The sequence below is a fragment of the Cimex lectularius genome, unplaced genomic scaffold (assembly GCF_000648675.2).
Source record: "Cimex lectularius strain Harlan isolate CLEC.00 unplaced genomic scaffold, Clec_2.1 scaffold49, whole genome shotgun sequence".
In the NCBI taxonomy this organism is placed as follows: domain Eukaryota; kingdom Metazoa; phylum Arthropoda; class Insecta; order Hemiptera; family Cimicidae; genus Cimex; species Cimex lectularius.
This window is the reverse complement of record NW_019392644.1, coordinates 1,378,068-1,404,057: the sequence shown is the minus strand read 5'-3', so window position 1 is coordinate 1,404,057 and position 25,990 is coordinate 1,378,068. Positions and strand designations below refer to the sequence as shown.

General features: G+C 33.1%; 1 protein-coding gene across 3 annotated transcripts in view; it reads left to right on the top strand.

Annotated features, from left to right (window-relative positions):
* LOC106670073 (ATP-binding cassette sub-family G member 4-like) overlaps window positions 1-25,990 on the top strand; it is a 107,174-nt gene that overhangs the window by 49,370 nt on the left and 31,814 nt on the right. Inside the window, exon 1 of one of the 3 annotated variants that reach the window (XM_024230385.1) lies at window positions 11,428-11,580. The exons of the other annotated variants lie outside the window; for them this stretch is intronic. Within the exon in view, the coding sequence (XP_024086153.1) occupies window positions 11,534-11,580 (47 nt within the window). The 5' untranslated portion in view covers window positions 11,428-11,533. Of the gene's footprint in view, window positions 1-11,427; window positions 11,581-25,990 lie in introns of those variants that run through there. 3 annotated transcript variants of the gene reach the window in all.

Sequence of the window (25,990 nt, the reverse complement as noted above, 5' to 3'; positions counted from 1 at the left end):
ATGAAGTTTATCAACTTTATGCTACTTTTTCATCATCAGTAGTTTCCTCAGGTTTTGAAGAATTTGGCATTCGTCATGTTGTAAATTATGACTAGTTCCTATCCAATTTGATTGTTTCTGGAGTCTAAATGAACTTTTCCTAGCCTCTCCTTGTATGAATATTTCCAGTGGAGGTAGGTTTAGCAGAGGTTCTGATATTGTGTCATCGCATTCATTGACTAATTTTGATGTGATTTTTTTATGCTTATGCTTTTAATATCTTGGCTATTCGATCCTATGTTTTGGCCAGTAACCTCTTTTAGGATTTTCTATGGCACAATGTATTTATGGCATGTATATCTTCTTCAAAGACCGAAACGTACTTCCTAATGAGTTTCCTCCTCTTGTAAAGCATTTTTAAAAATTCTTTAAGATTTCATCCACCTTACAAACCCCGTCTTGAAAAATTATGAAAAAAAGGAAGTGGCTCAGCATAACTAGTTCTTTAATATATGGAGATTGTGCTGATTCATTATGAAATAAATTAAAAACGTATTTATTAATAAAATGCAATAATAAAACCAATACTGTACGTAGAATACTACTTATTCAGAAATCTTGAGATGCGGTCTGGTGTTCAGAAAAACATTTTTATCGTGCCACGTTTCGATCTGTATTGAGATCATCTTCAGAGTCAAACATATATAAACACTGCTTATTTTCCTGATGACCACAAATCTAAAGAGCCTGCTTAAATAATTATTAAGAGCAAAGTACATTGCACAAAATTATCAACATAATGGAAAAATTGTGTAATAATCGGCAGATGGATTTTTTTTACTGTATAAATCTTTGTTTTTTTAAATATTACTATTATTATTAGTATAATAATGGGAAGATTAAAGTCAACTCGTCTAAATCAAGCTTGCATTGAGCGTACGTACCGAAAAATAAGTTCTGTTCCGACTATAAAATTTTAAATTATTTAACAATTTTTTAATGAAAACAAGAATGACAAAGCTGGTGATAGTATGCGCACTTCACATTAAATTTCCCTTTCACTATCTCACTAGACAGATCTCTGGGAAATTATTTTTCTTGATTTAGGCTGGATGAATGGGTAAATCTGGATATTTCCATTTCTGTACAGGATGGTTTCGAGTACGACGTAAAGTAATTGCGGTTGGTTTCATTTGTAGAAGAAATTTTAGAATTTTGTGCATTGGAGGTTTGGATACGTTTTATGTCGGAACGCTTACAACTAAGTTCCAGTCTGTAAGTTCTGAACAATTTTTGTATAGGGTTAAAAATTAGCCTTTTTTTAATTTAGTGATGTATTTGATCTTGTATCCAGTAGTCTTGAAAGGGTGTTGAAACGTCTCATCAGTTCTAGGTGTCCTAAATCTTTTATGTGGATTGGCCCCTTGTTGAAGCATATTTATTTTTCGATCGAAACAGATAAAAATTTTAAGTTAAAATAATAAGACTTTCTCCTTTAGCACTCTAAATATTTATAAATTTTCCTTTTGAAAACTCGCTATCGCCAAATAGATCACAATTTTTAATTTTATTAAATATACGCTTTTCTGCTGAGACATTTAGTCGACGACAAATTTATCCTGCAAGTTGTAATTTAAAACAGCTCATAAAATTGTATTATGGTTAGGGCGTGTTAAACAAAGATGAGAAAGCTTCAGTGGAAAAATCAGAAAATCAACCGATCGTCGTGAATCCAAAGAAATTTACAACTTTTAAGGTCTGCATCATATGATGAGGAACTGAGTCGGGATTTAACAAAAAAGATATTTACAAGCTGTAATTTGTATTCTTTCCATGTCAACAGCGTGAGTTGTTTTCTCTTACGCAATTTTCTATTTACACACATAATGCAATATGCCGTTTTTTAAATGATAAACTTATCACCTGATCGGTAATTCTATTACATAATAATAATATTAAAAGATAAAACTCATCAGGCAATACACTTAAGAAAGAACCTTGCGTTTTTCATTAATAATTACAAAAAAAAAAGTACATTGAAGAATATAATCATGAACCATTTGCTGCATTAGAATAATTGTTCAAAAATTATTATTAAACTGATAATTTTTTTTTAAATTTAAATCATTACCTTCTAACGATTTATTCAAATATTTATAATTGACGGTAAGTTAATATGGAGTAAGGGTTTTAAGCAGGGTGAGGCAAGTTTCTTAGTAAATGCGATATTCGCCTGTGTCGTATTTCGTTTTGTTGATAAGATACCAGAACAGTCTGTTTTCAAATTTTTATACAGAGTGTTCGGCTACTCGTGTTACAAACTTTCCCTGTAGATTCTACATCGAAAATGGAACCAAAAAGTCCTAATTGACTATGGTCCGAATCTCAGCAGTTTCGGAGTTATTCCAATTTTTCTGATTTTTTAAGCGTTCACGACCTTAATTCAAATAAACAAGACGACTCTAAAACACTTTGGACAAATCCGTTGATACCAATAATAGTTCTTGGAATAAATATAAAAATAATATAAACTTGTAAACGTTAGTGAAATATTTTAGTAGCGAATTTTTTTTTCAAGGTTGAAAAATTTACTATGGTGATTCTAAATAACTATTTCCAAACCTAGACACCAGCAAATTGCAACATACTACATTTAATATCCTTTGTAATAGTTTAATTGCTTTTTCAACTACTTTTTTCTAAGAAGAAGAAATTGATGAAGGAAAGGAAAAACCGTGGATGACTGATCGATAAGGCGGAAAGATTAAAAAAATGAAAAACTTAAGGAAAGAAACCAACAACTCTAGGTAAATGGAAAAACTTACTATGGTGAATCTAAATTACTATTTCCAAACCTAGACACCAGCAAATTGCAACATACTACATTTAATATCCTTTGTAGTAGTTTAATTGCTTTTTCAACTACTTTTTTCTAAGAAGAAGAAATTGATGAAGGAAAGGAAAAACCGTGGATGACGGATCGTTAAGGCGGAAAGATTTAAAAAAAAATGAAATACTTAAGGAAAGAAACCAGCAACTCTAGGTAAGTTGAAAAACGTACAATAGTGAATCTAAATTACTATTTCCAAACCGAGAGACCAGCAAATTTCAGAAAAAGTACTCCATTTAATATCCTTGTTAGTGGTGCAATTTTTTTTAAATTACTTTGTTCAAAGAAGTAAAGATTGACGAAGGAAAGGAAAAAAAACGTGGTTGACGGATCGTTAAGAGTGAATCTAAATTACTATTTCCAAACCTAGAGACCAGCAAAATTCAGAAAAAGTACTCCATTTAATAGCTTTTTTAGTTCTGTAATTCCTTTTTAATTACTTTTTTCAAAGAAGTAGAAACTGATGAAAGAAAGGAAAAAACGTAGTTGACTGATAGTTAAGGCGGAAAGATTTTTTCAAAATTAATTAAAATTAAAAATTAAATAAAATTAATAAAAGTAAATTAAAATTAAAAAAAGAAAAACTTAAGGAAAAAGACCAGCAACTGTAGGTAAATTGAAAAACTTACTATGATGATTCTAAATTACTATTTCTAAACCTAGAGACCAGCAAATTTCAGGGAACCTACTCCATTTAATATCCTTGTAAGTGGTACACCAATTCAAAAAACCGTTTATGTAATTTATTTACTAGTTTATGTACACCTTGCCGATATCCAAGAGAGAAAGTAAAGCATAAAAGCTTTAAAAAGACAAAAAAAACTCCGTTTGTTGCAAAATGATGCTCTTGTTAGATTACAACACAAAACATGCTAAGGAAAAAAGAGAGAGAAAAAAACACGTTATTGTTGATTAATTTATCTTTTTATGACATTCCAGAGTGCGATCGATTCAATTGGGGCAAAAAATCAAAACGCTTTTTTTTTCAATATCTATCAGCGCAGATTTTTAAAAAATCAAATTTGATAACGACGATCGCTGACGAAAAGTTGACGTCAAGAGGGCGGCCTTTTAAAAAAAATCCCTATCGGCTTCGGAAACGTTAAAGAGTATGCAGTCATAAAAAAAATGTTCAGATAATCTCTAAAGATGTTTAGACTGCACTATCTAGGATTGCTTAGATACAAAATTACACTTTTGAAGGTTAACACTTCATTTTTATTGAAATTCCTACCAACAATTTCTTCAGTCAAGTAATTTGTTTGGTTTTTTCATATAATTTATTGTATCTTCTATGTTCTAGTCATCATTCGTGCGATATATCTTGTATTTATTATTAGATTTCATTCATTCATTTCATATCCATCCAGAGTTAAGTTGCATGCATGCATCAAAGTTAAATATATTTTATACAGGGTGTTCAGCTACTCGTGTTACACATTTTGCCAGTAGATTCTACATTCAAAATGGAACCAAAAAGCCCTAATTAACTATGGGCTGAATCTCACCGGTTTCGGAATCATTCGACTTTTTCTGATTTTTTAAGTTTTCACGACCTTGCATGAAATAAACAATGATATCTCCAAAACTGAAAGGTTTTGGACAAATCCGTTGGTATCATTGAAACCTACCTTTTTCAATAAGATATGATCAATAATAAACTTTTAAACTTTGGGAAAATAAAAGTTTTAGTAGTCAGAACTTTGAAAAATAATTTGTTTACAATGTTGAAAAACACAATGGTGATTCTAAACTATTATTTCCAAACCTAGAGACCAGAAAATTTCAGAAAGCGTACTCCATTTAATATCCTTTTTAGTGGTGTAGTTGTTTTTTAGTTACTTTTTTTAACGTAAAAAAATTGATGTAGGAAAGGAAAAAACCTCGCTTGACGGATTGGCAAGGTGGAAAGATTAATAATAATAAAACATAAAAAACTAAAATAAACTACTAGAATAAAAAGAAATTTTGAATGAATGAATTATAAAGTTTTTTCATTTTTTTTTTGTTATTACTCTTTCCAACTTACCGATCCGTCAATCACTGTTTTTCCCTTTCCTTCATCAATTTCTTAATCTTTGAAAAAAGTAATTAAAAAGGAATTGCACCACTAAAAAGGATATTAAATGGATTACGTTTCCTGAAATTTCCTGGTCTCTAGGTTTAGAAATAGTAATTTAGAATCACCATAGTAAGTTTTTCAACTAACCTACAGTTGTTGATTTTTTCCTTAAGCTTTTCATTTTTTTTTTTAATCTTTCCACCTTATCGATCCGTCAACCACGGTTTTTTCCTTCCCTTCATCAATTTCTTTACCTTAGTAAAAAGTAATTAAAAAAGCAATTACAGAACTAAAAAGGATATTAAATGGAGTACGCTTTCCGAAATTTGCTGGTCTCCAGGTTTGGAAATAGTAGTTTAAAATCACCGTACTAAGTTTTTCAACATAGTGAAAAAAATTGTTTTTCAAAGTGCTGGCTACTAAAACTTTTATTTACCAAAGTTTACAAGTTTAGAAATGATCACATCTTATTGCAAATTTAACGTAGTTTTCAATGCTATCAACGGATTTTTCCAAAACCTTTTATTTTTGGAGTTATTTAGAAGAACATTCTGCATTCAAAATGGAACCAAAAAGTGCTAATTAACTATGGTACAAATTTCAGCAGTTTTGGTGTTATTTCACTTTTTTTTTTTTTTTTTTTTTTTTTTTAAGATTTCACTACCTTGCTTCCAATAAATAATGATAACTCCAAAACTAAAAGCTTTTGGACAAATCCGTTAATACAATTGAAAACTACGTTAAATTTTCAATACGATGTGATCAAATAAACTTGTAAACGTTCGTGAAATAAGTATTTTAGTAGCGAGAACTTTAAAAAAAAAAAAAAAAAATTAAAAGGTTAAAAACTTACAATGGTGATTCTAAACTATTATTTCCAAACCTAGAGACCAGAAAATCTCAGAAAACATACTCCATTTAATATCCTTTTTAGTTCTGTAAATGCTTTTTTACTTACTTTTTTCTAAGGGAAAGAAATTGATGAAGGAAATGAAAAAACCGCGATTGACGGATTGGTAAGGTGGAAAGATTAAAGATCGAAGTCACAGTAGCTCAAGTGGTAGAACAGCGGCGTATTTAGCCGAAAGTCGTGGGTTCGAATCCCGCCTGTGACACGTGTTTTTCCTTTCAAAAAAATTGTGTATAATTAATTGAGGAATTTATTTAACGTTTTTGAATTTGGGTTCGAAACCTAAATCATGCAATTGTTTACATATTTACCAACTTTGATTAAAAAATTATTTATATTATTGTATTATTATTCCCTGGAATTAAAGAGTTAAGATTCAAAAGTTTATACTTCATTATTTAAAATTTCCTTAAGTTTTTCATTTTTTATTGTTATTAATCTTTCCAACTTACCGATCCGTCAATCACTGTTTTTGCCCTTTCCTTCATCAATTTCTTCATCTTTGACAAAAAGTAATTAAAAAGGAATTGCACCACTAAAAAGGATATTAAATGGTGTACGTTTCCTGAAATTTGCTGGTCTCTAGGTTTAAAAATAGTAATTTAGATTCACTATTGTACGTTTTTCAACTTACCTAGAGTTACTGGTTTCTTTCCTTAAGTATTTCATTTTTTTTTTTTTTTATCTTTCCACCTTATCGATCCGTCAACCACGGTTTTTTCCTTCCCTTCATCAATTTCTCCATCTTTGAAAAAAGTACTTGAAAAAGTAATTACGCCACTACAAAGGATATTAAATGTAGTATGTTTTCGGAAATTTGCTGGTGTCTAGGTTTGGAAATAGTAGTTTAGAAACACCATAGTAAATTTTTCAACCTTGAAAATACAAAAAAAAATTCCAAACTTTTCGCTACTAAAACGCTTATTTCACGAACGTTTACAAGTTTATTTTATTTATTTACTCCTAGAACTATTATCGGTATCAATGGATTCATTGTTTATTTGAAGCAAGGTCGTGAAATCTTAAAAAAATCATAAAAAGTGGAATAACTCCGAAACTGTTGGGATTTGGACCATAGTTAATTAATACTTTTTGGTTCCATTTTGAATCTGTAATCTATTGGCAAAGTTTGTTACACGAGTAGCCGAACACCGTGTATAGTTACAATTTTATGGTAAGAGGTTTTTGTCATTTAACATTGTAAACGTTTTTAAATTTAACTACGTAACTTTCCTGAAGAAGACGAAATATATCGTCGGCGTTGGTACAATAGCACTGTTTGTTTTTCTCACCACAACCCTAATCCACGTGACTCTTATTAATCCACTTTATCTCAATATTCTTGGAGAATTTATGTCTTGAGTCCGATTCGGCAGACAATGGACGGATACTGCTGACGAATCGCCTGATAAAGTGCTCCTTTGTTAAATAAAGATATGACGAACTGTTTCTAATAGTATGCGCCTTATAAGAAAAAAAAAGATAAGGAGGGGAATAATTCTACGATTCTGACAACACGCAACTGGCATATGACTGAAATCATAAGCATCAAAATTTGCAAAATGTTTGCTTATAAACGAGAAGAAAGAGAAGAAACCTACTAATTTCGAGAAAGGTGCTGATAAAAGAAATTATCTATAGGGAAAGATAAAATAATCTTTTTGGAAAAATTTAGACTCACTGATGGATACCTATTCAACTAAAATGAACAATCGATAAAGGAAATATAAAATAACTGAGAAAGCTTCCAAAAAAAAAAAAAAAAACTCTGTAGTTACACTGTTTTTGTCCTTTACAGCTTTTTTCATTCCGATATACCAGTTTTAATTTCAAATTAACCCTATCTTTAAAGAATTAAAAAAATTAGGAGCTGGTATAAAATATAAGCGTGTAACGTAAAATTCCTGTGTATTTGAGAATTAGTTCAAAATATAAAATGGATTGTTGTATAATTAATTAAAAATTTAATCAATAATTAATTTTATAAAATTTTAATTTTAATTATTCATCATGTAGACCCATTTTTTTAATTTTTTTAAAGCCCGATTTTTTTTTTTTTCAAGAAGGGATAAGAAGATGGAGTATGACCTGGTTATTATCACTACATCTTTATTATCTACTTTTTTATGTAAAATCGAAGTTAATTCTGGTATAGAAATGTGTTGTGTTTAGTGACCGTTAATTAATGATTATTTGGAGGTCGTGAGATGCGATCTGGTGTGACGTAGGTTTTAGAAAAACATTTTCTCTATCGTGCCAACGTTTCGATCTTTATGAAGATCATCTTCAGGGCTCAAGTGTTTGTTTTCCCTGTAGATGTGTCATTCTTGTCTGTCGTGTTGAGAGTGTCAGAGTGGGTTCTTTTTTTAAATCAGCAAATGCAGTAGCAGGCAAAAAGACAAAACGATGTTAAAGTTGTAGAAGTTTATAAAGCCCAGTGTCTTACACACTTCCAACATAAATAAAAAAAGAGTCAGGTTGCAATCTGTATGTAAAAAAAAAACACTTTGAGCCCTGAAGGTGATCTCAATAAAGATCGAAAAGGTTGGCAGGTTAAAGAAAATGTTTTTCTAAAACCTACGTCACACCAGACCGCACCTCATGATCTCCAAATAATCGTTAATTCTGGTTGTAAAATTATTCCGTAGCCTTTTAAAATTGCAAATTCAATGAAAATTTCAGGTTTGTAATCTGTTGTTCCTCTACCTGTTGTTATCTTCCATGTAATTTTGCAATTCCTTGTTAGGTTTTTGGGTCACGAACTCCTCGATGTGTTTTCTTCAGTCTTCAAGTGAAGTTTTTTCAGAGAGCGGAATAAGTAAAAATTTGAGTGCCTATGTCAGGCTAATAACGGTGGCAGAGCTTGCTCAAAAAATGTCTTCCGTGTTGAGAAGACAAGAGAAAGACTCCGGCTGTATCCTAGTGGAAAAAAATTTAAAAAACCAAATATTTTTATCGCTTTAATTGTCTGTGCTGTATACTTACGATTAACGGTTTTGTTGGGCAGACGAAGCTTAGAGGAAAGCCCTTGTTTCAAGCCGACCGCATTAATGATACAATCTGACCAACGAACCTGCGCTTTCCCAGGATTTTCCTCACAATATTGTCATAAAAGACACATTTTTCATCGTCCGTTTTCATCCTAAAGTTTTCGTTTAAGAAGTGAATCGATGGAGATGCGGACCATTAAATTGTTCTCAGTCGACATATCAACCAATATTTCACTCCACAACGATTTCCTCTGTTCTCAGATGCTTTGAATCTCTTGTATGGGATGTGTCAAGAATCTCTGAATTTGGTTGAATTATCGGTTGAAGGTCATAGCTTTATGTCTATCAAGTCAAAGTCCGCTTCTGAACCGAGAAACTACATACTTTCTCCTAAACTTCCAAACGTGACAAAAATGCACTATTTCCCAAATCACTTTATAAATATACCAAGTATATAATATATATATATANTCTGTCTCTCTCTCTCTCTCTCTCTCTCTCTCTCTCTCTTCAAATCAAACTCGTTACTATACCTTTAGTATTTTTTAAATTATATTTTGCCCGGCACTGTTTTGAAGAGGGCAATCGAAAATGATATGCTCCCAGGTCTGGGGCACTTCTGAGGACATGAGCATAAATCTGCGCTGATGTGTTTTCGATGCGTCTTCCCTATCACGCCTGATGATAAGCCAGTATATAAGGGATGATAATTAAGGCGAAATATGATTTTAAGTTAATGTCTCAGAGCATGTTTCGCGTCTAATTCATTACTATTATGTTTAAACCAATTTGTTTTAATTTTCCAATAACGCACAATCAATTTCTATTCATTTTCTCTGCCTACATTTGAAAATCGGTTGAACCTGGCTATCAGTCAATATCATTACTGATCGGAGGGTGGTTTTATGCTTTATGATTATTGCTTGTATGATTATTGTTGAAATGCGAAGCAAGTCTAATTCGTTAAAGTCCCGCTTTTGGAATTCTATATATAAAGATATCGGCGGGGGCGTCGGTGGCCGCAGCGGTTTAGGCGTTCACAGGGCGCTCATCACTGTAAGGTAAAGGACCCGGGTTCGAATCCAGCGGCCCTGCATTCGAAATCGACATACTTAGAAATGTGATTTTTTCAAAAACAACGGCACCCTGAGGGTTTATATGACCTCTGATGTTGCGAACCGTCGTAAAAAACAAAATAAAATAAAATAAAACAATTTAAAAAATAAATAAAAACAGTTTGCATCCTCAGAGGAGATTTTTAGTACCGGATGAACTTCTGAGTGCGTTGAACCATAAAATAATTCAATGACTAGATAGACAGAGATATATAAATTTATTTAACTTTTTTTTTTCATACAGATTGCATCCTGACTCTTTTTTTATTTATGTTAGAAGTGCCAGCCGTTTGCTGGGAAAAAATTGATTTAAAAAAAGAACCCGCTGCCACTTTTGAGTCATGGTTTATGATTTTAAATTAAATGAACTGTCGCTAGTTTGAGTGTGAGTCACCAGTTTGACAGATAAAAAAGTTTAAATGACTTATATTGACAAAGTTATAAATAATTCAATGTCTTTTCTTTTTAGAAGATGTTTTTTTACGTAAAATTTCATACCGGATTCTTTTTTATTTACTTTGTATTATTTTTGTTCTTTTTTTAATAGCTTAATTATTTAATTACTTCAATTAGGTTTCGACCAAATAAATTATTTTCAATTAATTATTCTTTCTATGTAAGGTCTTCGTTGAGATAAAAAATCCTGATTACACAACATTTGAAAATGGGAAAAAGAAAATGGAAAATTCGAGTGGTTGTAGGTTGAGATGGAAATTTGGTGTCCGAGAAGGTCGTGGGTTCGAATCCCGCTGGTGACACTGACTTTTTTATCTCAACCAAAACCTTAATTAAAGATTAATTAATTGAAAAGAATATTAATTACTAATATTTTGAAAGGATTTTTAACCGAAAAAATTTTTTTCAGGCAAGATTGGTGCATGCTCGATATCTGTCAGTATTTAAAAAACCGAGAAAATCTTACTCAAACTTTAGACAAATCGTAAAAATGTTTGTCGTTTTTTTTTTCTTTTTTTTTTGCTAAATGTTACAATAAAAAAAACAATATTATGGAATTTTTCATTGGTGTAATAAAAGGTACAGGATTAATATTGTATGTAATTGTGGACTTTATGGGGAAAAGTTGTGAAAGGTAGAATATTTCGAGTACAATATTTGAGAATCAGTTTATGGACAATACTTACGTTTTAGTCCCAATTGTCATGTACAATAATATTCTGAAATATCGCCTGGGCACCATGAAATTTTATCTATAAATGGTTTTTATGTTTAGTCGATTGTAAAATTAATGTTTTGTTTAGGAAATTTGTGTTTTTGTTTTCAACAATTATCATCCTTTATCTGCTTTTCATGGGAGTCTACATTTTATGAAATAGTTTATTAAAAATAAACAAAAACCGGCATAGTTCCCCTTATCTTTCGTCGTCCCTCCACAACACGAGCCAAGTGACGTGAAAGCCCATTGTTCTCTCCACGCTTGAAAGTCCGTTTTTGCCATTTTTATCTGTTGCGGTCGGTGCGGTCGGCAGTTTATCTTTCTCCATTCTGCCACTTATCCCAATCGCCTAAACCCGGTTCAGTTGCATTCGCCTGTTTTACAAGAGCCGATCGTTTCAAATATCAGCTGAAATGGACGAGGACGAGCGCGTCGTCGAAGGGCTGGCTTTGACCGAAAGGTAAACTTTTGTCTGCTTTTTTAAACATTTCTTCCGAAAAAACTTATGTTTTTCCTTTTTAAACTCAAAATTCCAAGTTTAAACTATGTCCTTTTGTCAATTCTTTGATCAATGATCTGGGACGGCTACGTGGTGTACCTGTAGTATGCTCGCTTCTGATCATTTTGGTCTATCCTCGCTGTTTTGTCTGTCAGTCCTTTTTTTAAGACGCCTAATAACTAGTCGAACTAGTGTTTTTTGCCTTTGTTGAGCATTTATTTCAATATTATTACATAATAACTTCACTAGTTTTCGTGGTCCGCTATACCAATTAATATCTTTCAATTAATTAAGGTTTTTAGTTGAGATAAAAAAAGACAGTGTCACGAGCGGGATTCGAACCCACGATCTTCGGCTTGATACGCCGCTGCTCTGCCACTTGAGCTATCGTGATCGATCTACTCGGACACTAACTTCCCATCTCAACCCCACCTTTTTTAATTTTCCCTCCTTTTTGCCATTTTTCAACTTATTAACCTTTTCAACAATTATTACATAAGTCGATTTGTTCTTTATCTAGGATACAAAAAAATAAATTGTAAGGTGGGATTAAATGTGATTAAACATTAGAAAAGTTACAAAAACCAAAATCCACTTCGATTAAAATTATTTGAAAAAATTTGAAAAAAAATCAGATTTGTTTTAAGCACTCTGTTAAATAACTAAATACGATTTTTTTTTTAGCTGGATTCGACTAGGGCAATTTTTTTTGTATGTCGCTTGTCCGTTCTTCTGATTAGAAATTCTTAACTTTTATGTATTTCAACTAAATTCAATTTTATTATAACCTTAAATTCACTAATTTCGTGGTTCGCTTGACCAATTAATATATTACAATTAATTAAGGTTTTTAGTTGAGATAAAAAAGTCAATGGCATGAGCGGGATTCGAACCCACGACCTTTGGCTGGGTTGGAATCCCGCTCATGACATTAACTTTTTCATCACAACCTTAGATAATAATACTAATTAAATAATAATATTTAAAATATTGTAGTTGTTTGCCAATTATTATATATTTTTATATATATATTATTATATATTTTTCAGTCGATTATTATATATTTTTTTAACTTTTTTGTTTGTCGGACTTCTCCTAATTTAAAGTAGTAATAATAGTTACAATCTGTAAGAATAGATTAAACAAACTTAAAAAAAACTAAGAATTTTCATTTTTAAATATATAGTAGGTACAATTTTTGTTTTTGTTTTATGCTACATACTCATATAGCCAACACTTGACTTTATAGAAAATATTTTAGGATTTACTTCACATTTGATCTCATCCCCTTACATAAAAAGAATAATTAATTGAAACCGTTGGAACGCTGTATTGTTCGTTCATCATACTAAGACAATAATGTTTAGATTTTATGTAATTATAAGTGAGAAAAATAAGAGTAAATTCAACGAACACCTCGCAAATGTTTCAAGTTTTTAATTCCGGTACTTATTTATTTAAAGAGACGAAGTTTTGGGCCATTTCAACCCCTGTAAAAGTATCTTGCGGTTGAGTCGTTTCAAAGTTATTATTTTGTTTTTTGCATTAGTCATGGTTAAAGCGCTGGGTTGGGTTTACTTGAACTTCGTTTATAATTTGAACCAAGTTCAGAGAAAGGAGCTTTGCTGCTCTGTTCACCTGATCTTAGTTCAACTACAAGTGGTAGAACTGAATGTCGTCACTTTGTATATGATGTTGATGCTAAGATTATTACAATTTTATCGTATTATTTAACTTTTGAATTGCCTAATTTATTATTGCGAAATAAAATAGTTGGCCTTGGATTACAGTCAAGCGACCACGAAACTAGTGACTTTAATAAGTTTAAATGAAGTATACCTTCACTAAAGCTCTCCGTGGCCATTTCATTTGTCGCCGAGAATCAAATAGATTACACGACATTTGAAAGATGGCAAAAAGGAGGGAAAATTCAAAAGGTGGGGTTGAGATGGGAAGTTAGTGTCCGAGTGGATCGAAGTCACGATAGCTGAAGTGATAGAGCAGCGGCGTATCTAGCCGAAGATCGTGGGTTCGAATCCCGCTCGTGACACTGGCTTTTTTATCTCAACTAAAAACCTTAATTAATTGATTAAAAAATGTGTTTTTTAAAGTCTTTAAGAGGTTTCCAACCCAGCCAAAGGTCGTGGGTTCGAATCCCGTTCGTGACAGGTTGTAATAAATTGAATTGAGTTGAAATATCGTACATAAAAGTTATGAATTTCTAATCGGAAGAACGGACAAGCGACATACAAAAAAAAAATTGCCCTAGTCGAATCCAGCTCAAAAAAAAAAAAAAAAATCGTATTTAGTTATTTAACAGAGTGCTTAAAACAAATTTGTTTTTTTTTTCAAAATTTTTTCAAATAATTTTAATCGATGTGGATTTTGGTTTTTGTAACTTTTCTAATGTTTAATCACATTTAATCCCACCCTACAAATTATTTAATTATTTATTTTTTATCCTAGAGAAAGAACAAATCGACTTATGTAATAATTGTTGAAAAAGTTAATAATAAGTTGAAAAATGGCAAAAAGTAGAGAAAATTCAAAAAGGTGAGGTTAAGATGGGAAGTTAGTGTACGAGTGGATCGAGGCTCAAGTGGTAGAGCAGCGGCGTATCTAGCCGAAGGTCGTAGGTTCGAATCCCGCTCGGGACACTGACTTTTTTATCTCAACTAAAAACCTTAATTAATTGATTAAAAAATATGTTTTTTAAAGTCTTTAAGAGGAAGGACGTTAAAAGGCCTCTAAAACAAATTCGCAATTTTGAACAAACTTTTGACCTACTTTATTAAATGAGTCTTTTGCTCATTTCTAATCTCATTTAAATGACTATTATTTTCTTCACATATATGCTATTATTTTCTAACCTTAAGTGAAAAAATGCATTGATAAATTAATAAATTAATAACCGTAAAATACTTGCACAGCAAAGGCAGTAAATCATTCAAAAAAGGATTTAAAATGCCTTAAAAATAGTTTTCTCAGCTCAAAGGTCCATTGCAAGAACGATCTGGCACTTCTGGAATATTTTCGACTTATCACCGAAATTAGTTCCATTAAAATAGCGATTCCACGTCCACTCTACTAAACTAAACTAATAAATTCATTATAATGGAAGCCATAATTTTTATTATTGTCAGAAGAAACACTGAGTGTTTATTTTTCTTCCAAATTCGCCTTAACCCTGTCTTTTTATATGCAGCATCGTTTCAATTTATAGAATTTTTAAAAAACCAAATTTCTTTCGGGGTGACAGAGCCTTCCCGACTTCACCTCCAACTTTGTTCACTGTCGGATTCAATTCAAACCAATTTGTCAATTTTGCCACAACAGCTCTGTGCCAGGAAAAATTATTCTTTTCAAACCGAAGACCTGCGATAAAATAGAAAATAACTATAAAAAATTATTAAAAATTGGAGATATTTTCTGTTTGTTGTTTGGAAAAAGTGTATATCGATGCAAAATGGACAGATTGGTTACTGTAATATTCGATCTTTTCTATACATAAAAATGCATTTTCTTGGATGTTTTAATAAGCAACTACGATTAATTATTCACATCAATTTTTAATTTAATTAATTAAGGTTTTTAGTTAAGATAAAAAAGTCAATGGCACGAGCGGGATTCGAACCCACGATCTTCGGCTTGATACGCCGCTGCTCTACCACTTGAGCTATCGTGACCTCGATCCACTCGGACACTAACTTCTCATCTCAACCCCACCTTTTGAATTTTCCTTCCTTTTTTCCATTTTATCTCAAGTAAAAACCTTAATTAATTGAAAGATATTAATTGGTCATGCGGACCAGGAAAACTAGTGAATTTCATAAGCATTACTTTCTTTGGAATTACCGACTTTATACCACACAAAAAAAATAGATTAGAGGGAAAATAATAAAATTAATAAAATAATAAATTAAATGAAAATCATCGGTTCGCTGCAAAATTAAGGTCTTTGGCACAAAATTTATAAAAATAAATTGTATTTAGTTCTGAATTGAGTTATAAAGCCAAATCGGGGCGTGCCCTTAGTGATTTTCTAGAAAAACCCGTGGAATTTGAAAGAAAACATTGTGAGTTGAAAAAACTACGATTTTCTCAAAAAATCGTATTGAAGGGTTTTTGGGTTGCAAGAAGCAAACGAGCTAAAAACAATTTTAACCTACTTTGCTAAGTCGCTCGGCCATGAATTATGTATTTTTTGTTGACATAGCCTGAGACAAGACATTATTTTCGATTGTAAAATCCTTAGATTTGGATAAATTCCAGAGAAGTTAAGAATTTTCACTTGGAACAATAGACAAGGAAGGGAAAACATTTGCCTCCCACGAATCCCGACAAAAATGTCTATTTTTGATTTCAATGAAAATTTGAGTTTTTTATTCAAAACTATGTTTTGGCGATTTCCTTTGAAGGGTCGAATTTTCAGTTGTTTATGTCTCTAACCTCGTTGAATACCATTTTCCGTTTTAGTTTCTTATTTTCCGTACTTATTTGTATCCGCTGAAATAATAATCAATACTTTTCACAATTTTGTCAATGATAATAAGTCCAGAGCCTCCGATTATAAATAATAAAAAATAATTCCTGCCGTACAGGCACGTTTAACGTCCAACCCGTAGGCTGCAACGGACGGGGATTCGAACCCAGAACATCTAGGATATTTCACTCCACCTCAATAACAGAAATACTGATTACCGATTTATTTAATCTCAAATCTACACAGGTACAAACATAAGCGTTCTGGCAATTCCTCCTTTTGTAAATTTACGGCAGGCCTCGAAACTCATCTACCCTGGGTGTTGGTGGTCCGTGGTGTGACCTCTGTCTTATCCGTAGTCTCCGGGTGCTACTTGATGTAGATGTAGATGAACACACATTCAAAGTGGAACACAAAAGTCCTAATTAATTATGATCCGAATTTCAACAGTTTCGGAGTTATTTCAATTTTTCTGATTTTTTAAGATTTAACGACCTTGCTTCAAATAAACAACAAAACTGAAAGGTTTTGGACAAATCTGTTGATAACATCGAAAACTACGTTAAATTTTCAATAAGGTATGATCAATACTAAATGTGTAAACGTTTGTGAAATAAGCGTTTTAGTAGCGAGAACTTTGAAAAATATATTTTTTTCAAAGTTGAAAAATTTACTATGGCGATAATAAACAACTATTTCCAAATCTAGTGACCAGTAAATTTCAGAAAAAGTACTCCATTTTAGTGGTGTAATTTCTTTTTAATTACGTTTTTCAAAAAAGTAGAAATTGATGAAGGAAATGAAAAAACGTAGTTGACTGATCGTTAAGCCGGAAAGATTTTTAAAAAAATCAAAAACTTAAGGAAAGAAACCAGCAACTCTAGGTAAGTTGAAAAACTTACAATGGTGATTCTAAACTATTATTTCCAAACCGAGAGACCAGAAAATTTCAGAAAGCGTACTCCATTTAATATCCTTTTTAGATATGTAATTGCTTTTTAATTACTTTTTTCTAACGTAAAGAAATTGATGTCGGCAAGGAAAAAAACCTTGCTTGACGGATTGGTAAGGTGGAAAGACTAATAATAATAAAACATAAAAAACTAAAATAAACTACTAGAAAAAAATTTGAATGAATGAATTATAAAGTTTTTCATTTTTTTTATTATTATTAATCTTTCCAACTTACCGATCCGTCAATCACGGTTTTTTTCCTTCATCTTTGAAAAAAAGTAATTAAAAATGAATTGCTCCACTAAAAAGGATATTAACTGGAGTACGTTTCCGGAAATTTCCTGGTCTCTAGGTTTAGAAATAGTTATTTAGAATCACCATAGTATGTTTTTCAACTTACCTACAGTTGTTGGTAGTTTTCCTTAAGTTTTTCATTTTTTTTTTTTTATCTTTCCACCTTATCGATTCGTCAACCACGGTTTTTTCCTTCCCTTCATCAATTTCTTTCCCTATTAAAAAAAAAAAAAATTTCTTTCCCTTAGAAAAAAGTAATTAAAAAAGCAATTACAGAACTAAAAAAGCTATTAAATGGAGTACTTTTTCTGAAATTTGCTGGTCTTTAGGTTTGGAAATAGTAATTTAGATTCACTATTGTAAGTTTTTCAACTTACCTAGAGTTGTCGGTTTCTTTCCTTAATTTTTTCTTTTTTTAATCTTTCCGCCTTAATGATCCGTCAACCTCGTTTCTTTTTCCTTTCCTTCGTCAATTTTTACTTCTTTGAACAAAGTAATTTAAAAAAAATTGCACTACTAAAAAGGATATTAAATGGAGTACGATTTCTGAAATTTACTGGTCTCTAGGTTTGGAAATAGTTGTTTATTATCGCCATAGTAAATTTTTCAACTTTGAAAAAAATATATTTTTCAAAGTTCTCGCTACTAAAACGCTTATTTCACAAACGTTTACACATTTAGTATTGATCATACCTTATTGAAAATTTAACGTAGTTTTCGATGTTATCAACAGATTTGTCCAAAACCTATTAGTTTTGGAGTTTTCATTGTTTATTTGAAGCATGAAGCTTGAAATCTTAAAAAATCAGAAAAAGTGGAATAACTCCGAAACTGTTGTGATTCGGCCCATAGTTAATTCGGATTTTTTGGTTCCATTTTGAATGTAGAATCTACTGGCAAAATTTGTAACACGAGTAGCCAAACACCCTGTATAGATATAAGAGTTGAAACTGGAGCCAATACTTGTTTTCCTTCTTTCACGAATTTTCTTGAATTGTACATAGCATACATTTTATCTGTAACTAAAATATCCCTTTTGGCCTTAAATCAATTAAAATACGTTCAATAATGATGGTTTCTTTTTCTCAAGGCTAGAGCCATGAATCGGTTTCAAATTTAACCAAGCAAATTACGCAAATGAACGTTCATAGAGAAGGTCACGAAATGATGATGGCCTATTATTTTTTTCTTTATACTTTGGAATTAAGTCGTAACAATTTGAAGGAAAAAAAGAAATTCATGTCTGTCATTATCTAATATGGTTGCGCACATTCTTGATTTTCCTTGTTGTATATTTGTTATATTCATATAAAACAAAACGACTAAATAGACCAAATCTAAATAAATAAGCAGTTTGAAACTTATCAAATAAACCTGAATAAAACATATACCTTTCCTTTTTTTACTTGTAATTCTACTATTAAGCTGTTATTTTGAGGGAAAAAACAGACTTTTTGATTTTAAAATAATTAAATAATGATTTTGAAGACTGTGAAGTCATAGGTCTTTAGAATTCCAACATATTTTTCATATATTTTCAATGTTATTATACACTTTAAATTGATTAAGATTTTTAGTTGAGATAAAAGTCAGTGTCACGAGCGGGAGTCGAACCCACGACGCTTGATACGCCGCTGCTCTACCACTTGAGCTATCGTGACCTTAATCCACTCGGACACTAAATTCCCGTCTCAACTCCACCTATCGAGTTTTCCCTCCTTTTTTGGCATTTTTCAAATGTCGTGTAATCTATTTAATTCTCGGCGACAAATGAAATGGCCACGGAGAGAATTAGTGAAGGTCTACTTCATTTTAACTTATTAAATTCACTAGTTTTCGTGGTCCGCTTGACCAATTCATATCTAATATTACTACAGAAAAGTTATTCTGTCGTTTCCTTAAAAAAAGATTTCCTCGTGAAACCTAGATCCGGAAATAGCTTAAAATCACAATTTTCTATTTTAGTTAACATACACGTTTTGAGATGTATTTGCTATTCGGCCAAATAGGGAAAATTTTTAATTTATTGTATTTACAATTCATAAATCATACATCATGCATGAATTTGGCCGGATACCAGAGGACATTGTGTCAGCGGGATCTTCCTGGAATATCTGGAATATATCGTTCTAACAAAGCCTACTGGAACAGTCTGTACCCCAAGTGCATATTTCAGTAAAAACTATTTGTCCTTAATCTCTGAGAAAGTATTGTTTTATTTAAAAATTACTAACTTTTAAATACGATTATTCAATTTAATATTGTCATCATTTTTATTTTATTTGATGTGTATACGTTCACACAAGTTCGCGTTTTATGTCTAGGTTTGTTATAGGTTTATTTTAAAGCTCATAAAAAAGTAAGAGAGAAATATTTAGAAAGAGAGTGAGATGTATATATCAACATTTCCTCAATACAAAATTGAAGCAAAAAAATTTTAAATGTCGAGGGTCATTTGAAAAAAAATATATAATAAAAGCCAGGGCATAAAACATTCTTTAAAAATAGAATATGTGTGAGAAGATGCATACTTTTTTTATATCTCCATCAATAAACCAATTGAGAAAAATCGGTATGGGTTAAACCAATCAAAAATTCACTCTTTGTTAAAAAAAAAAATTCAGGATTCCATTGGAGGGTTGGGGTCAAAAAACGAACAGTCTCTAATTTGTGGCAGCCCAGCCTTTAAAAAGTAGAACAGAATTTATCGGTTGAATTAATTAGAAAAACAGGTGAAAGCGATTAATTTAGAATACGTGTGGTTTAACATGCAAATATAACATACAATTATGTTAATTATCTCGTAATTTTATTACGCAGTGATAAAAGGTTTTCTGTAACAACCCTCGATTGTTTTTTCATTCTATAAAATTTAGAAGTGAAGGATATATTTTATCAGATTTATTTAATCTAAAATATGCATACGTATACAAGCATTGATAAAATTAAAATTTAATATCTACCGGTTTGCATGTGAAGAGGAATGGGTGATAAGTGGGCGAAAGTGAATGAATGAGGAAAGAAGAGAGAGAGAGAGAGAGAGAGAGAGAGAGAGAAGAAGGGCGAGAGAAGAAGGGCGAGAGAAGAAGGGCAAGAGAGGGAGTGTGAGGAAAATTTTGTGCGTACAGAAATAAACAGGCATACAAAGAAAACTGGGTGAGAGAAATAAAATATAAATTAAGAATTAAGGCGGAAGAGAGTAATTATTGAATGAGTAATGATGAAAGAGTGGAAATAAAAAATGCAATAATTAAAAAGAGAGAGAGAGAGAGAGAGAGAGAGAGAGAGAGAGAGAGAGACAGAGACAGAGACAGACAGACAGACAGACAGACAGACAGACAGACAGAAAGAAAGAAAGAGAGAGAGAAAGAAAATGACAATATGACTGATACATCAATATTAATATTTATCCATATCGATAAATAAACAGACAAAACAAAATGGCAGAGATGAATGGATTATTGATACCGCTAGACATATAAAAATATGTCTGAAACAGAGGAAATTAATGAGGAGAGAGAGATGAGTGAATAGAATTGAGAAAGTGGGTTAGCGGGAGAGAAATAGTGCGATGAGAGGGAGAGAGGAAGAGATAGAAATAGAGAAAGAGAAAGATTGATAGATTAACGATTTACTTATTAAGATGCACGCAAAACTTAGTTCTCTAGGACCTTTTTTACACTTAACATGTAATTACAGTTATAATATTTGTTTATAGTCGCAACAGACGTAAAATGGAAATAACAAATTATTATAAAATCAATAATGAAGTAAATGAGTAATGTGAAAGTAAGTTGAACTTACAAGTTATTCTTTCATACAGAACATATTATTGTCGAGTAACAAAGATAAATATAGATTTTTCGTAAGATTCTTAAAAACTAGATTAACACCTTCTAGAATTGAAGAGAGGAGCGAGAGTGTGTGTGTGTGTGTGTGTGTGAGAGAGAGAGAGAGTGAGAGAGGGAGAGAGCTGTTTATCTCTGTAATTGAATGAAAATACAGATTGAAACAGCGAAAATCAAAGGGGAATTAATTTTAGAAGAGAGGATTGAGTCGAATTGCGAGAGTGAGTTAGCGAGGAGATAGTGAGAGTAAGTGAGAGAGAGATACACAGATATAGAAAGAGAGGGAATCGAGAGGAGAGAGTGATTTGGGAAAGATTAATGAGTGAAACAGCAGAAATCAATGAGAGCATTATCAAAGGAGGGAGTGTTAAATGAGTGAGTAAACTAGGGAGAGGGAGAGAGAGAGAGAGAGAGAGAGAAAACGAATGAACAAAGCGATTTAGTGAGTAGGTTATTGAGAATTGAGTGAGTGATTAGAGTAAGGAGTGACTGAATTAGCGATAATGAGTAAATGATTATTGGAGCGAATAAGTGTATTTTACAATTGCTGGTGTTTTAATTACTATATTCATAAATAATTAACATTACATCACTATTTTACCTAGAAAGATCAACTGACACAATGTTAAAATAGAATAATTATATTATTTTGAAATATAGAAATAATATATTTTCCAATGAGTGGATGGGGAATGCGTGAATTAGGGTGCGTGATTTTTAAGTTTAACCATTAAAATTGTTTGGTTATCTAAAATTGGGATATTTTAAAATTTGTCGATGCCCCAATTTTGTTTTAAAATATTCCCAGCGGTGTAATTTTATTTATGAACAGTGTTGAATATTCATCAGAGGCAGGGTGGTTCTTTTATGAATCGGGCCCTTGTTAATTTACTACCTGGGGAGACAACGCAGTTCGACATTGGGCACATTAAATTCGCTAATTTCCTGGACCGCTTGACCAATTAATATATTACAATTAATTAAGGTTTTTAGTTGAGATAAAAATGTCAATGGTACGAGAATCCAATCCGATTACACGACATTTGGAAAAATAACAAAAAGGAGGTAAAATTCAAAAGGTGGGGTTGAGATGGGAAGTTAGTGTTCGAGTGGATCGAGGATACGACAACTCAAGTGGGTAGAGCAGCGGCGTATCTAGCCGAAGATCGTGGGGTCGAATCCCGCTCGTGCCATTGACTTTTTTATCTCAACTAAAAACTTGGGGTTTTATTGATAGGGTGGACAAGTGCTTTTTGCCATGGAAAAACAGAGTTTTGGAATGAGTAGTTATAGATGCGAAGTAGAACAGGTAGTAATATTGGGAGGCAGAGTTTAAGAAAATGGATAGGGATGCCATCAACTCCAATGGCATAAGAGTGGGATTTGGTTATGGCCTCGAGGACTTCGGCTGGGGTTAGATAGGAGAAATAGAAGTTAGACGAACTGTATGAGGGTCCAGAGGTAGCGGGTATGGGGGCAGGCATTGATGAAGAAGACAGGCGAGACAAAGTGTGTGTTTAATTCTTCAGCGGAGACAGGATAGGAAGATGGTGAGTTGGGTGTATTTATAGTAGAGTAATTACAACTGAATCCGCCAACACAGGCGAAACATTTGTAATCCTCGGAATTACTACACCACCACACTAACCATAACCATGTCTGGTACGTCGTAACGTTGCATATTTTTGTGCACATAATTAATTTTTAGAACGAACAATCTACTTAGAGGCATAATTGACGTCATTATAATAATCTACAAGAGCCGTAAGATTTAAGGGCCAGTAGGGATTCCTAACGGGTCTTAAAAGCCCTTAAATCTACACTATAATGTTATAACATCCTCCACAATAATTAGGCGTCCTGTCGTGACCGGTACTAAAACTGTTCAGTCTATTCACAACTTGTTGAACATTTATATTTTTATATCTTACTGCTTCCTTTTTGTGGCTAAGTGCTTTTTTTAAATGAAAGAAGTTTAACATATAGTCTTTAATAAATGCAACACCCATAAATAGGTTAAATCATGATCAATGATTTAAAATGTGTTTTTTAAAAATATATATTTGATAATTTTAGGAAAAAAAATCTATCAGATATTTTTTTTTATTAAGTAACACTGAAAAAAAGGAAATACACGTACAATGATCATCTAAATAGAGATTGTTTTGGACGTTTATTCGTTTATTTACCAAGTTTGGCTAATAAGATCTTCGTTAGAGGTCATACTGAGCAAAAACAAATTTTGGGGGCTGTACGAGATTTCGGTGTTTTATTCCACCATCATCAGTGCCTCTTTATTAAAAAACCAAATTAACATAAGTTTCTCTGTTTTTATACAGGGTGTCCTTTTTAGACGGCCCGGCTGAAATTCTCTTGAACCAATGATGCCATCAAAAAAATCTTTTTTGTGGAGAAAAAATATACAGGGTAGCTCAGGCCCAGTTCAACATCAAAATTTCAAATACGACCCTTGACGGACAAATAGAAGCTTTAAAAAATGCGATCATTTTTAACGACATGTCAGCCGTGCGGTTTTAACATAATCGTAGCGCCTTGTTTTTGCATTTAACTGTTTAAATTTTAACTTGATTAGTATCTCGACCATAAATTATATGAAAGATTGAACTTGAAGTTTAAAAAAAATAATTCTTCTGCGTGGCATGTTGACTTACATCCGGTCTGTTAAGTCCATCTTGTCCACTGAAGTTTGTCTTCCTGGTTATTTCAAGATTGCACAAATTTCAAGAAAGTGATCAAATATAGTACATAGATGGATCAAAGATAGAACGACGAGTAGGTGAAGGATCATGGTTCGAAGGATTTTTGATTGTATGGATTGGATCCGGTGAAGGTTGGAACGTTTTGTTGAACCCCAATGTTCGATGCCGTATGTCCAAGTGGGTCTTGAAATAGTTGATTGAGTTGTTTATTTTGTCAAGTCAGTTTTGACCGTTTATCCAATAATCTTTTGAGTGGTCTGAATCATCTTTTTAGCTGTTGGCTTTTGAGTCGGGTTCCACGTAAGTCGTTTGTCAATGTATAGCCCAAGGTAGGGGACTACATTAGCTGGTAGGAGAGGGTATTGAAGTAGATGAGAACGTGTTGACATTTTTGTATTTTTATTATCATTGTACCACTACTCAAGGGATGATACGGCTTTGTTAGTTTCTAGTTGAAATGACTGACATGGTTTGAATGTGAGCAAAGGATGGCGGAATATCAGGTATCATTCGCATAGATAGTAAGGATAGTTTCTGGAAGAGTGGGAATGTCAGCGGTAGTGGGCCCTACGATACTTCCTTGAGGAACCCCCGTATCTCACCCACCCAGGTAGTTGTGGCCCACTCAATGTGGAACTACAGCGACGACGGGTGGTTGAGGCTCGAGACCCCGAAACGGTCCACCTCGTGTCCTCATCCACGTCCCTTTCTCACTCCAGGTTCCTTCATTCTAACCTTGGTTACAAGGGGATGTCCGGGCGCAAAATAATGCTGTAGCCCAGAGAGCGTGGCAACCTCTCTAAAGCACAAGTTGTACTCGCGTTGGCATGGGCGGCGGATGCCTTATCAGAGGCACACGAGGGTTAAGGTACCAGATCCTGTCTGCATAGACGAGGGAGGGTGCATGACTATCTGTACTACGGGGTAAAAAAAAGTTCCAAAATTCAGCCCCTGTTATACTGGGAATGGATTCGTAGTGGTTCGTGGTGACGCCCCTGGCGGGAACTTAGAGACGAGGCTGTCTTCTACCTGTGACCTTCGCACGAAACTTGCGTATGACCATCGTTATACACCCGGCTCACGGGATACAGCGGATCGGACGCTGAGGACGCTACTTTTATGCTGAAAAGTCCCTCGACTGCGTTAGTAGTGGCGGATGGGAATGGGTGGTGAATCGGTTGCTCCTACTCGAGTATGCTTTGCACGTAGGTGTAGACTAAGCTCGATTGGAGGATTTTACCGTAGGCGGTCTCCTCTAGGAGGTGGTTAGCAATTCCACTTTAAACAAAACCGCGGCCGGAGCGGATCCGGTAGTTTCTACGCTAGAGAAGCCTCAATACGCTGGGGGATAGAGTTGCCTTCTCTATCTAGGGAGTGCGCGGGAGACCAGGCTGATTTATTTTGGCTTAGGTAGCCCTTTGCGCGCGGCATACGAGTCGATGCTTAATGCAGACCCGACCACTCGGAATGGGCAAGCGGGGAGCGAGGTTGTCTAGGGCCTTCGGGGCTGAGCTGCCTCTACATCAATGCTGGGGCAGTAACACCCTTTTGTCGTATGCGGAGGTGCGTCAGCTCTCACCTTAGAATCAAAACGTCCGATAAGGCCGAATAGACTAGGTGCCGCCGTTAAAGATCCTAATTGTCCTTTTTAGGACGACTGAGTCTACGGGAAAGATTGTATAAGTTTCTGCCTGTAGTAGGTAAAAAGTAGAATTTTTCAGTCTGTACTCAAAACCTGTGGTCTTAAAAGGTTATTAGAATGAAGGATGAGGAGATTACGTTTATGCAGTTTTTCTAGGATATTGTCTATTATGGGCAACAGACTATTTGAAGGGCAGGATGATAGAAGGTTTTGTGGGTTTTTAGGTTTTGGAATCATTCGGATGAAGGAAAATTTCCATTGGGATGGGAAGTATGTTGATCTAAGGATAGAATTGTAAAGGTAGGTAAGGAAAATTACAACTTAGCTTTCGTGGTCCGTTTGACCAAATAACATCTTTCAATTAATTAATCTTTATGTAAAATATTGGTTCAGATAAAAAAGTCAGTGTCACTAGCGGAATTCGAACCCA